The 13853-nt window shown below is 36.7% G+C and overlaps 2 protein-coding genes across 3 annotated transcripts; one reads left to right on the top strand and one right to left on the bottom strand.

Annotated features, from left to right (window-relative positions):
• The first annotated feature begins 560 nt into the window (after positions 1 to 560).
• On the top strand, positions 561 to 4214 carry LOC104231910 (mitochondrial import receptor subunit TOM20). Its single transcript, XM_009784973.2, has 6 exons — positions 561 to 844; positions 1031 to 1109; positions 1443 to 1612; positions 1693 to 1740; positions 3495 to 3581; positions 3906 to 4214. Exons 1-6 carry the CDS (start codon positions 749 to 751, stop codon positions 4032 to 4034), a joined length of 609 nt encoding a protein of 202 aa, XP_009783275.1. The 5' UTR covers positions 561 to 748; the 3' UTR covers positions 4035 to 4214.
• Positions 4215 to 4315: 101 nt separating this feature from the next.
• On the bottom strand, positions 4316 to 12614 carry LOC104231909 (protein NUCLEAR FUSION DEFECTIVE 4-like). 2 transcript variants are annotated; one of them, XM_070168180.1, is made up of 3 exons: positions 11981 to 12614; positions 5232 to 6169; positions 4316 to 5145 (listed from the first exon to the last, which is right to left on the bottom strand). In XM_070168180.1, exons 1-3 carry the CDS (start codon positions 12317 to 12319, stop codon positions 4638 to 4640), a joined length of 1785 nt encoding a protein of 594 aa, XP_070024281.1. In that variant the 5' UTR covers positions 12320 to 12614; the 3' UTR covers positions 4316 to 4637. The 2 variants fall into 2 exon arrangements, with proteins under 2 accessions (XP_070024281.1, XP_070024282.1); XM_070168181.1 differs by having other exon boundaries at positions 5232 to 6328; positions 11981 to 12121.
• Between the last annotated feature and the right edge of the window lie 1239 nt (positions 12615 to 13853).

Genomic DNA, 13853 nt, shown 5'->3' with positions numbered 1-13853 from the left:
ATCCAAACAAATAATGATTTTTGAAAACCCAAATTTGAATTCAAAGCTTCAAAGCTTTTTAATGGTTGTCAATGGTGGAATTGCTGCTTTCTTTTCCTTTCCTCTTATATTACTGAAAGAACCCGAAATCATAACCATCAAAAGTTATTGCTGTGTATGAAACTTTGAAGATTTGACTTCAATTTTGACTGGTTGTAGAAGAAAAAATCTTGATTTTGGACGTTAATGATAGCAGGTATCAATTGTTTTTCTACATTTAGCAGAGGGTTTCAATTGTTTTTCTGGTTTTTCTGGTTTTTGGGTGTGTGGTGATATATGAGTGAGGGTGTGGGGTTGGGGGGATTTGGAGGAATATACGGTATAAGAGTGATATAAAGTACAATTAATGTACAACTAAAAAACCTTATGGTATAAAATTAATAATTAGTTATACTAAATATAATTATATCAAACCTTAAATATTGATGGTAATATAGTTTCTTATATGGCACAGGAATGTAAAAATTCCAATAAACCCCGCTTTCATTCGGCTATATTAAAGCCCATCACTCCAGCCCACTATATTTTTTCATACCCCTGACGTGTCACAAGCTGTGTTGTAGTACAAGTTGACGTTGCATACTGTCTTAGATTTTTAAGTTCAGTCCCCTCCGTCGACAAAACCAAGGGCGGGCCGCCATTAGGAAGTGGGAAAGAGGATTTTGGTAGAACCCTAATAAAAATAGTAAGGTCCTAAGTAACAGTGGACATGGATATGCAAAGCGAGTTCGATCGCCTCCTCTTCTTCGAGCACGCTCGTAAGACTGCTGAAACTACCTACGCTCAGAATCCCCTCGATGCTGATGTGCGTATTTCTCCTTTTTATCTTCTCATTTCAAGCTTATAATTTGCTACTATAGTAATAAGGAATATATATAGAGTTATGTTTATTTGTGTTCCACCAGCTTGATGTGTTTTTATATTTGTAAGTTATATGCTATATTGCCTCAATAAACTGAATCTATTGTTTCTGATATAATAACAAATGCAGAACTTGACGAGATGGGGAGGTGCATTATTGGAATTATCACAGTTCCAGCCCGTTCCTGAATCTAAACAGATGATTTCTGGTATTGTACTACCTACTTGAATCTTGGGTTTTGATTAAACAGTGCTAAAAATTGGATTTTTGAGGACAATCTCCTGCTGTTGATAAAATATATTTGCAGACGATTTTTTTTTTTTTTGGGAGGGGGAGGGGGGGAGGGATAATTTAATTTATTTTATTTTATTCAAGACAATGTTTCTCTTCGAAAAAAATGTTGCTTTTCCCTGCTGTTTATCCATATCAATCTCTATTCCCATGCTTAAAGACAGAACTGTTTTGGTACTTTGGGTTTTTAAAGTTCTCTTTTTTTGTCCGGCTTTTGTTGTTTAATTTATGGTTGGAATTAACTCTGTAGAGGCAACCTCAAAGTTGGAGGAGGCATTGGAGGTTAATCCTGAAAAACATGAAACTCTTTGGTGTTTGGGGAATGCACATACATCTCATGCATTTTTAACTCCTGATATGGACGAGGCTAAGGTTTACTTTGACAAAGCAACTCAGTGCTTTCAGCAGGCAGTTGATGCGGTATATATTTCTCAGCAGAAATTCCAAGTGTTTGTGCTTACTGTTGCAATTACCTTAGCTTTTTGGTCCTCTGAATGCAGGATCCAGGAAATGACATTTACCGCAAGTCTTTGGAAGTTACCTCTAAGGTGAAGCTCTTTTTTTTTTTTAGCTAACTTTCGATATGTTCTATCCTCAGCATCCTTATATTTCGTTTAGATATTTCAAATGAATGCTTGAGCAACTTAAAAGGCAGTTATTGTAAGACAGCCATTCAATTTTGGTGTTGAGCCAAATGCAATAAGTGCAATTATCTTATAAAAGAAGAATAGGTAACTTCCATCAAGATATACGTTATCCCTCATTGCATGTGCTCATACAGCTATACATATTATATCCATGGCGTTAGTAAGTGAACTACTTATTGTACTAATTCTGTTCCTGGAGGTCCCTTATAAAGAAATTGTGTTTCTGGAGGTCTTTTTGACTTCCAATTCAGTTCCCACTTCCTTTACATTGCTAGGAATTCACAAAAGTAGCAACAGCTAAGGAAAAATAATACGTAAGACCCTAAAATGAAGAAGGAATTTAGAAAAATGAGAGGTGAAATAGAACTGAAGCGAAGATGCACTAAACACCATATAGCAAGTGACAGTATACTTCAGAATTTACCTATCCAACAGAAAAAAAGGAGACTATGAAATCTGCAAATTTTTCCGCTACATCTGTATTTATTTTATTCTGTTGTTATTCACATAATTATGAGGTGTGAGACTCCTTAGAAGGTTTCGTCGGAGTTTACTAGGCTGGCTGGGTATTTCTCTGGTTTCGGTGGTGATGAAGTGGATCCCACGGGTCCGGAAAACATTCAAATTTACTATATTAAAGATTTACTAAGGTTGCAAAGGAAAAGCTTTTCCCTGCTTTAGGCATCTTAATTTCTTTATACAGATAACATTCAGCATTTACTGTATTAAAGATTTATTAAGCTTTCAGAGGAAAAAACTTTTTCCCTCTCCAGGCATCTTAATTTGTAAGCTATACGGGAAGCATTATGGACCTGATTAGAATGGTGTGATGACACTGAAAGCGCTACTATTATATAGATGCACATTAACATCCTTTTGATCTTCCACTCAAAAACCATCCTTTTGATCTTTTGGCTTTTGTTTGTGGTCTCTATTGAATCCTCTCTTCCTTATTTCTCCCCCGCTGGTATATTTCCCAAATATAGCAAAGCAATCCTTTGATGGAGATGTTTGCTCTGCATATAAGATTATGTGGGCATATAAATGTCGATTTACTGCAATGCGAATGGACTTTAATGTAATGAAGTTCAATATTAGCTTTTATTGTCAAAATTATTGCACATACTAATGAGGTACTAAGATGACTATTTTTCTTTCTTTCTGATTGCTTGGTTTTCGTTGAGCAAATGTTTGCTGGCATGGACCGGTACTTGCTTATAAAAGATGATTCACTTTTCTTCTTTTGCATGTATCTTCCTAAACCTTGTAGAGAATGGTGGTTTTTGGAGAGTTCTGAATAGATGAAGCTTTGTCTATCTAATGACCAGTTGGTTTCAATATTTTTTAGTCTGACCCTGTTTCCTGTTAGGGGAAAAAAAACCAATACAGTTGGATTCTTCTATCAGGCTAAGAATTTAGAGAAGTGTAACTCTGGATTGAGTTGCATTTTGTCTTTGGTAAATAATGTTGGTGTGTGATTCTGTTTATTCAATGCGAACAAGCTTATTATAAATGTCCCAACTAGGTGTTGCAGCTTGTGGTAATTTTTGATTGTTTTTGTTTATCCTTTTTGCCAAATTTGTGGTATTTCTACTCATGAAATGTCTCGTGTTCTGGTTGGAATCTCAATTATAATTCATCTACGTTATGATCAGGCTCCAGAGTTGCACATGGAAATCCACAAACAGGGTTCCATGCCACAAGCTATGGGACCAGAGCCTTCTACATCGACAAGCACAAAGGTACACCCCCATCTCTTGATATGAGCAATCTCTTATCCTTCTTAGTTGCATTAATGTACGATTAATGCGTCTTGTTTTTCTTTCTTTTTTTAAATTATTCTTCAAAGTCATGATGTCTTTCCTTTCAGAGCCCTATTTTTCTCTTTCATTTTGTACGCCTTTAAAAGTTTTACTTTACCCTCCATGGTAATTAATTTGAAACATTAAAAGTCCTCAAAGATAGGTGTTGAAGTTACGAAAATCTGCTGGTTTTATCAAATTTAGTTCCATTTTATCAAACTGTTGTTGCTTATTCACCATTATGTGTCTGTTCTTGCATTGCAGAGTTCCAAAAAGAAGAAGAGCAGTGATCTCAAGTATGACATTTTTGGATGGGTAATACTTGCAGTTGGTATTGTTGCATGGGTGGGATTTGCAAAATCTAATATGCCGCCACCGCCTCCTCCACAATGAAGCTAGAATACAGCTTTACTGGCCAAGATACATGTCAGTTTTTCATTTAGTTACTGAAATTAAGACTTTTGCTAGTGTAATAGATTAAATAAGAACATTTTTTTTTCTCTTGATATATTTCATGGAGTTCGGCTTTGACCTATGGTTTTAATTCATTATAATTTTATGCAAATTAATCTACTTGCGTTTCTTGGTTATCGAATTTAGATAGATGTCATTCCTGTAGTTGCTGCCATCAAAAACTTATACAAAAATTACTTGAGCGGCCAACCGATGTCCACTTGACCACAATCTCTGGCTGCAGAAGGACTTAATATTAACAAAGAAACAGTACAGTGACTTAATATTGACATCCAAACTTCAACAATTTCAAGTTCGAGAAAATGCAGATATACAAAAATCACTTGCAACACAAATATGTATATTTCACCCAACCATGGACAACTACCAACAGCAAAACCAGGCTATTGTGCTTTCTTTGTCGCTTGCTCTCAGCCAGAGGAGCTCTATTTATGGTTATGCAGTGTCATGCCATGAAAATAGCGAGGGTGTCTCTCTTCAGGATGCTTAGATTTCCATCCCTTTTGTACTTTTGAGGATAAATTATGTACGAGACTTTCCATACATTTGAGCATACACAGTCTTCGTGCGGTACACCAGAATCATGCTTAGAACAGCTGCAATAATGCAAAGTCCTGACATTATCAAAGAAGTCAAGAAGAAGCAAATGGCGCCTTCACACTTGAGAGGTTCATCCATGTTAAGAAAACTTGTCAAAACCGAAGCCAAATTCAACTGTCCATCATTGTGCTGTTGAGCTTGCTTTTCAGCTTCCCAGTCATATATACTACTGGCAATAAGACCTGAGAATACTAATGAACCAGCTGGATTGGCAAGAGTGAGGAAATTGTACAATGCCCCAAAATTTTTTAAGCCAAACAATTCTGAAGCAGCAGCTGGTACAATCGCCCAATGAGCCCCATAACCAAGTCCAACCAAAAGAGTACCAATGTACATTGCCCCAGGCCAACCCATAGCAAAGAAGAAATGGCCAATGGCCATTACAACTTGGGCAACAGCCATAGCTGCATGTCTTGGATATGCATTATCCCTGTTTGTCAATAAGACAATGTTGTGTTAGAAATTTCTTAGAATTTAAGTGAAACCATCAATGTATGAGCAGTAAATTTCATGTACCTGACAATTATTTCAGAAAAGTATCCACCCCCAATACGGCCAAGGAAGTTCCATATGCTGATCAAGGAAACAAATACATGTGTGTTATTAGATCCTAAAGATTGGCTCATCTGTCCCAAGTTATCAATGACAGTTAAACCAGAACCAGAACCTAAAAGCAGTGAGAAAAACATAAGCCAAAAATCTGCCTTTTTTAAAGCCTGCAGTAATGTAAAGTCCTCCCCCCTATGGGGACCCCTTCTTCTTTTGATCCTCACTGCTCCTTCAGCAGCTGCTTGTGCTAGTTTCACTTGTAGTTGGGCAATTCTTTTTTGCCTTTCTAAAGCCGGAAGCAAGTCTACTTCCTTTGGCTTCTCTTCTTCAACCTCACTAAATATAATTTCATGACCATCGTCCTGTTCAGAATTTTCAGGATCTTGTTTCTGTGACTCGGATAGTACTAGTGCCTCTTCTGCTGGTACTCTTCGCTCTTGAGAGAAACTCAAGGAGATGGGAATCACAATAGGGATTATCAAGAGGATAAATAGAATAGCTGTGAAGATTATGACAACATTGTGGCTAACATCAATAAGGTCTTCAACAAGCATAACTCCCATTAAGTAAGAAGCCAAAAGGAGACATATGCTGTAAATAAATGAAAAACTTAATCCATCGGAAGGCCTGATTTGTCTGTGGCCTCCAACAGGCCTGATTATAAACATGAGAGCGATAATTACCATTGCTGGTCCAACGGCAATCATAAATATAAGTGAAGCATGATCTGGGGAATGGATTACTGCATATATTTGAGTCAAAATAGCACCACCTAAGCCAGCAAATCCTTTAAGAATCCCAACCACAGGACCACGGCTTTTGGGGAAGTTTTGCACACAAGAGACCAAAGCTGCTGTATTAAAGTAGGTCTCACCATTTGTTCCTACAAATATAAGAATACACATCTGCAGAGAAATGGCTAAAATTAAGTCAGGCGTTTCCCGTGATGATACAGCACTATAGTAGACACCAGCTAATTATGCCAGTAGATGTCATGGATAAGACATTATGGTGGCCAGCAAATAAGGGACTTTGATCAACATCTGAGGTGAATGACCAACCGTCTGAGAGAAGCACAATGAATATTCATCATATAGATATCCCGATGCAAAACAAAGAATCTTGCTGCTATGCAAGCAAATTGAAGACATGCTATATGAATTCTCACTAATCAAGCCGCTCCACTTAAGCTCATATATATAGGACCGATATTATCCAAAATAAATAAAAAGTACTCGAGGTTCTCTATGTTTTCTACTAGAAATGAGGATATCTAGATGAGGAGATTGTTGATACGTAATGTGCAAGCTATCCAATAAGTAGGGAAAAAAAAGCAGTCCACTTCTCCCAAATATACTATTGCACCTTCCCTTTTACATTTACAAACTTCCTCAAAATAGAAACATCAAACTGTTGCGGAAGCCAAATGTATATAGTGTGAATGAGTCACAACTAATATATCAAAAATTATGACAGCTACCAAATAATAAATAAGACAATAAAGCAACAATAAAATGAACACCAGAACTTACGAGGTTCGGCCAATTTTGCCTACTTCCTCGGACACAACCAATATTTTATTTCATTCCAAAAATACAAGTGAAATAATATTAAAGAGAGAAGATACAAATGCCTTAAGAAGATGAGAAGGCAAATGAGATGTGTTTTTAAATCCTAAACATTAGGCCTTCTTTTATAGGGAGAAATTCTCCCCAAATTAAGTCTCCCACCGATGTGGGAGTTTGCCATTTCAACAAATCTCCACCTTGGCAAAATTCCACATCTTCAATTTTTTTTCGGTAACAAATTTTGGTTGTGTCTTCATCTTCAATCTTCAGTATTCAACAATGTTGATCAAATCCAAACAATATTGAAACTTGACCGCAGTCACCACTTTTATCAGCATATCAGCAGGATTCTCTGTAGTATGAATTTTCTTCACCGTGACTCCACCTTCTTCTATGATTTCTCGTACGAAATGATACCGAATTTCAATGTGCTTCGTCCTTGCATGATAAACTTGGTTCTTCGCTAATTGAATAACACTTTGACTATCACAAAAAATTGTGATACTTTTTTGTTCAACACCAAGCTCTTTTAGCAACCCCTGAAGCCAAATTGCCTCTTTCACAGCCTCTGTAATAGCCATGTACTCCGCCTCTGTTGTAGACAAAGCAACTGTTGACTGCAAAGTACACTTCCAACTAACTGGTGCCTTTGCAAAAATAAACACATAACCAGTAGTTGATCTTCGTTTGTCCAGATCACCCGCAAAATCTGAGTCACAATATCCAACTACAGACTGATTGCCTTCCTTCTCAAAAACTAACCCAACATCTACAGTATTGTGAATATACCGTAGAATCCACTTCACAGCTTACCAATGCTACTTTCCTGGATTATGCATATATCTACTAATAACTCCAACAGTTTGTGAAATGTCAGGTCTCGTACAGACCATTGCATACATCAAGCTACCAACAACATTTGCATATGGTACCCTTGACATATACTCCTGTTCAGCTTCATCTTTTGGCGACATAGTAGCACTTAGCTTAAAATAGGGAGCAAGTGGAGTAATAACCGGCTTAGTCTTCTCATTTATGCCAAAACACTGCAGTACTCTCTTCAAATATTCTTTCTGAGATAAACAGAGTTTCTTTGAACGTCTATCTCTTATTATCTTCTTGCCAAGAATTTTCTTTGCCTCACCTAGATCCTTCATCTCAAACTCCTTCTTTAGTTGAATCTTCAACTTATCAATTTCTTCCGAATTCTCGGAAGCTATCAACATATCATCAACATATAGGAGAAGATATACAAATGAACCATCTTTAAGCTTGCACAAATACACACAATGATTATATTTGCTTCTCTTGTACCCTTGCCGCAACATAAACTCGTCAAATCGCTTGTACCATTGTCTAGAAGATTGTTTTAATCCATACAATAATTTTTCAAGTTTGCACACTATATTTTCTTTTCTAGCAACTTTGAATCCTTCTGGCTGAGTCATGTAGATTTCCTCCTCCAAGTTTCCATGTAAAAACGCAGTTTTTACATCCATCTGAACTAGTTCCAAATCCAACTGTGCTACCAAAGCCAACATAATTCTAATGGAGGAATATTTTACAACTGGAGAAAACATTTCATTGTAATCAATTCCCTCCTTTTGAGCATATCCTTTGGCCACCAATCTTGCTTTGTAGCGAACATCTTCTTGGTTAGAAAATCCTTCTTTCTTTGCAAATACCCATTTGCACCCAATTGCTTTCTTTCCCTTCGAGAGATTGGCCAATCTCCATGTATGATTCTGATGAACGGACTGTATTTCATCATTCATGGCAATCCTCCACTTATCTTCTTCTGAACTTTGGACTGCGTCTTTATAAGTATAGGAACATCATCAGCTACAATTGAGGTGACACAAACAACTGTCTCTATAAGACGAATAGGTTTTGTTATTGTCCTTTTTGGCATGCTGGTTGCTATTGATTCAAGTTGTTGTTGAGGTTCCTGAGTTGGAATCTCCCTCTCTACTGGCTCTTCTTCCAGAGGATAATCTTCATTTGTTTCCTCCTCTGCTTCTTGTGTAGGAAAAATAAATTTTCCCTCAAACTCCACCTGCTTAGAAGCACCCTCATTTTGTTTGGTATCTTCTGTTACCTTATTTACCATAGTAGATTCATCAAAGGTAACATCCCTGCTGAATATTACTTTCTTTGTCATAGGACACCATAAGCGATATCTTTTGACTCCAGAAGTAATTCCCATAAAAATAGCCTTCTTTGCCCTTGGATCCAATTTTGACTCTATCACATGATAATATGCACTTGAGCCAAATACTTGCAAAGAGTCATAATCTACAGCAGACTTTCCATACCATTTTTTAAATGGTGTCTTGCCATCAATAACAACAGATGGTAAGCGATTAATGAGGTGGCATGCATATATAATTGCCTCAGCCCAAAATTCTTTGCCCAAGCCAGCATTGGACAACATACACTGTACCTTCTCCAGCAAGGTCTGGTTCATATGTTCTGCCACTCCATTTTGTTGTGGTGTATGTCTGATAGTGAAGTGTCGAACGATGTCATCATTTTCATAGACCTTATTGAAATGGTCATTTTTGTATTCACCTCCATTGTATGTGCGAATACACTTGATCCTCCTTCCTGTTTGATTCTCCACCATCGTCTTCCATTTGAGAAAAATTCCCAACACTTCATCTTTGCTCTTCATTGTATACACCCACACTTTTCTGGAAAAATCATCAACAAAGGTTACAAAATAGTGCTTCCCACCCAATAAATGTGTTTTGGAAGGACCCCAAACATCAGAGTGTACATAATCCAAAATGCCTTTAGTATTATGGATCGCTGTACCAAATTTAACCCTTATCTGTTTCCCTTTGACACAATGCTCGCAAAACTCCAAGTTGCAAACCTTTACTCCTTTTAACAATCCTTGATTTGATAAAGTTTTCAAGGATTTTCCTCCAGTATGTCCCAAGCACATGTGCCATAGCCTGGTTGCTTCTGCCTCTTTTTCATCATTGGATGTTACTGTCGCTGTCCCAATAACTGTACTACCGCGATAACGATACATGTTATTGTTCTTCCGATTGGCCTTCATTACCACTAGTGCACCGGATTATACTCTCATCACTCCATTTTCTGTAATGATTTTGAACCCTTTTGATTCTAGGGCTCTCACAGAGATGAGATTTTTCTTCAAACCCGGTACATATCAAATATCTGTTAATGTTCTGATCATTCCATCATGGTTCCTTAATTGTATTGAACCAATACCATATGAGGTAAGAGGGCTGTTATCCGCTGTGTTGACGATTCCATATTCTCCTTCTTGAAATCCACGAACCAGTCCCTGTTGGGACACATATGATAGCTACAAGCCGAGTCCATCACCCATATGTCTGATGATGTTGATGGCTCTGTTGTAACTAATGAGAAGTCTGAATCATCACAATCAGCTACATTTGAATCCATAATGGCCTTTCCATTGTTATGTTTGGCCTTATTCTTCAACTTTGGACAGTCTTTCTTCCAGTGCCCCTTTTCTCGACAAAAGGCACATTCATCTTTGCTGGGTCTAGATCTTGACTTGGATCTTCCTTTCTTTGTCCTCGTTTGATTTTGAGGACGACCCCTCACAACTAGTGTTTCTCCTTCTCCGCCCTTTTGTTTTTCTCCCTTTCTTTGTTCATAGCTGTACAAAGTCGAACAAACTTCTCTAAGAGAAATTTCGTCATTCCCATGGAGTAGAGTAGTTTCAAGGTGCTCGTACTCATCAGGAAGTGACCCCAACAACATCAAGGCCAAGTCACCATCATCAAAAGTTGCATCCATATTTTGCAAATCTGTGACCAACTTATTGAAACTGGTGATATGTCCATTCATCGTGGTACTAGGAACATAGGTGAAGCGAAACAATCTCTTCTTCATGTACAATTTATTTTGACTGTTTTTCTTCAATAATTTATCCTCCAATGCTTTCCATAATTTACTTGCAGAAGTTTCCTTTGTGTATGGATATTTCTGCTCTCTAGCAAGGTAGGATCGAATGGTACCGCAAGCAATACAGTTGATAATTCTCCAATCTTCTTCTCCAATAACATCTTGTCTTTTTTCTTCAATGGCAAGATTAGCCCTTGTTGAAAAAGGACATCTAGAACCTCGCCTTGCCACATCCCAAAATGTCCTGACCCGTCAAAAATTTCTATCGCAAATTTTGCATTTGACACAATTCTTGTCATAAGCGAAGATGCCAATGATGACGTATTGTTGACACTTGATGTAGATTCTTCTTGTTTATTGTCTTCCATCTTTGACACAAATATTATTTAATAGCTGATGACACAAATCAAGATTATTTCCTTTCTGGTGTGGAAGATCAGACTAAGCTGCAACCACAGAGCATACTGAGACAAAACCTTGACTCAGTTACCAAGATAAATCTTTTCTGATGTGGAAGATCAGACTATGCTGCAACCACAGAGCATACTTAGACAGTACCTTGACACTGATACCAATTGTTGCGGAAGCCAAATGTATATAGTGTGAATGAGTCACAACTAATATACCAAAAATTATGACAGCCACCAAATAATAAATAAGACAATAAAGCAACAATAAAATGAACACCAATTCGGCCAATTTTGCATACTTCTTCGGACACAACCAATATTTTATTCCATTCCAAAAATACAAGTGCAATAATACTAAAAAAAGAAGATACAAATGACTTAAGAAGATGAGAAGGAAAATGAGATGTGTTTTTAAATCCTAAACATTAGGCGTTCTTTTATAGGGATAAATTCTCCCCAAATTAAGTCTCCCACGGATGTGGGAGTTTGCCATTTTCAACACAAACAAGATTAAAAAAAGCAGAATTCTTAAAGAGCATCAATATACAGAAACATGTTCTTCGAGGCCATCTGAGCTCAAGGCTTTTTAGTTATGCAAGAAATTTTCAGTTGAAGCAAATTGTACAAGTAATACATAGATTCTAACTGATGCAAAAGCAAATAGGCCTACTAAATGCAAGAGTACCACACAAATAGTTTGAGTTTGACAAAGCAAAACTTTTGATTTAATAATCCCTGAACAAACATGAAATAAGTGGACAAGGAAAAAGAGCAAGATACCCTTTACAAAGAGGAGCAGATTGAGGGAAAAGAGCAGAAGGATACTCACAGCCCATAATGGCAAAGGAAAAGTTCGGCCAGTGACAATGAGCCAAACCCAACCATAACCAATAAAGTTCTGAATAGCACCAACAAGAAGTGCAGCCCATAAAGGCAAGATTTCACACAAAGTACCAGCCAAGAATCCAACACTATCACCCAAGTCCTTTGCCACACCCAATCGAGCAATCTGCTTCTGGTTATAATTCAGAGAGCTTTTAATTATAGGAGAAATGCTGCCGAAGAGATATCCAATGCCAGCAAAAGTTTGAATCCACATTGCAACAACAAAAACCAGCCATCTGTTGTGGAAGAAGAAACCAAATCTTTCTTTCAAATGAACCATCATTATTGGATATAATAATTCTGGCAATTAACAGCTTCAGAACTTCTCAAAGTTCAATCTGTTTTTTTTTTTTTTTGGTTATGAACGAAGTTAATGGTCCTGTCTTTGTTTGGGGTGGAGGTGGGATACGTTACGTATGGTTTCTCTGTTCACTCTCTTATTGTTTTTTATAAGAGCAGAGCAGAGGAGCAGGGCATCAAGGTGGGACGCAGGTAAACTATAATGCTCTTGTTTTCTCGGCGTATTATATTATAAATTTATAATACTCTTGATGATGTTTTATTGGTGTTTGCACATTAAAAACATGAAGAAAAGGGACCCGTTTGATGAAAGAAAAATAATACTACTCACCCATAAGGATAGGGGGCGGGAGACGAGGGACGCAACACATTCATTATTTTAGAACCAATTTTATAAATACTTAAATTAATAAAATATTTATATTAAATTGGAAAAAGCAAAAATCACTTATACAATATCTTTTTACCTTCGGTTATCATTCATATTGTTGATATTAACAAATTGACTTGTATTTGCTAATTTAATGAAATTACAACCTAAAGTATAATAGAGGAGAATTTTGGATCAATAATAAAAGTAAAAAAGGTAAATTTAGATATTCTTTCAAATATTTTGACAGGTAAAATTCATTCATTCCATGTTATAGCTCCATTAAAGTCAATGACCAATACAGAACAATTTACTAACGGTATGAAAGACTTCAAAATATAACAGGGAGTAAAATTAAAGTATTTTGTATCGTAAATAAAAAGATTGTTTGAATATAATACCATATATATAGCAGTAAATTAATTACAATTTTGGAGCCGTATCCAAATAACAGAAGGTATTGGTATGAGACTAGAGACAGGTCATAGTAGGAGATAACGACGGAATGGCCACTCAAATTTGTTGCGATAAAAGAAAAAAAAAAAAACAAAAACAAAGCACATACTGATGGTTATCGTGCTTTCCGTTCGCGATGGAGTGGCCTTCTGTTTCTGTAAATGCTACACTACAAAAAGCTAGTGTCCCACCAGTGTAACCGTCTTGGTTAGGATTTGAAGGTCTTAAGTACACTTTTGCATTCAAAATAAATCTGCTATGTATATCGAGCGTCGCTACAAATATATCACTACTTTTTTTTAAAGATATATAGATATATATATGAAAATTTTTGTAGAACTTTTCAGTGTTGGTGACCCTCTCCTTACAACATAGGTCCGCCTCTATGATTCTGCTGCTTTTTGTTTGTTTTCGTGTTCTAATCTGGTCTTCCTCTCCCACATGCCTCTATGAAGCATGCCATATTTCATGTCTTTTTAGTTTAATCATCTGCTATTTTAAAGGCAATTAATTCATATTTATGCCGAATAAGGTTACTAAAGGAAAAATATATTCTCTACTGTAAAAAGTTTCATTTTTAAAACTCAAATCCAAACGATCTAATTTAGAATGGAGGGATCGAGTTGGAATCCTACCACACCCCCTGTAGTTTGAACTCTTTTAACATATACGCTGTTACTACCCTTTTTTA

This window comes from Nicotiana sylvestris, chromosome 2 (genome assembly GCF_000393655.2).
Source record: "Nicotiana sylvestris chromosome 2, ASM39365v2, whole genome shotgun sequence".
Lineage (NCBI taxonomy): Eukaryota > Viridiplantae > Streptophyta > Magnoliopsida > Solanales > Solanaceae > Nicotiana > Nicotiana sylvestris.
Note: the sequence above shows the minus strand (reverse complement) of the source record. Positions and strands in the feature narration are given on the sequence as shown.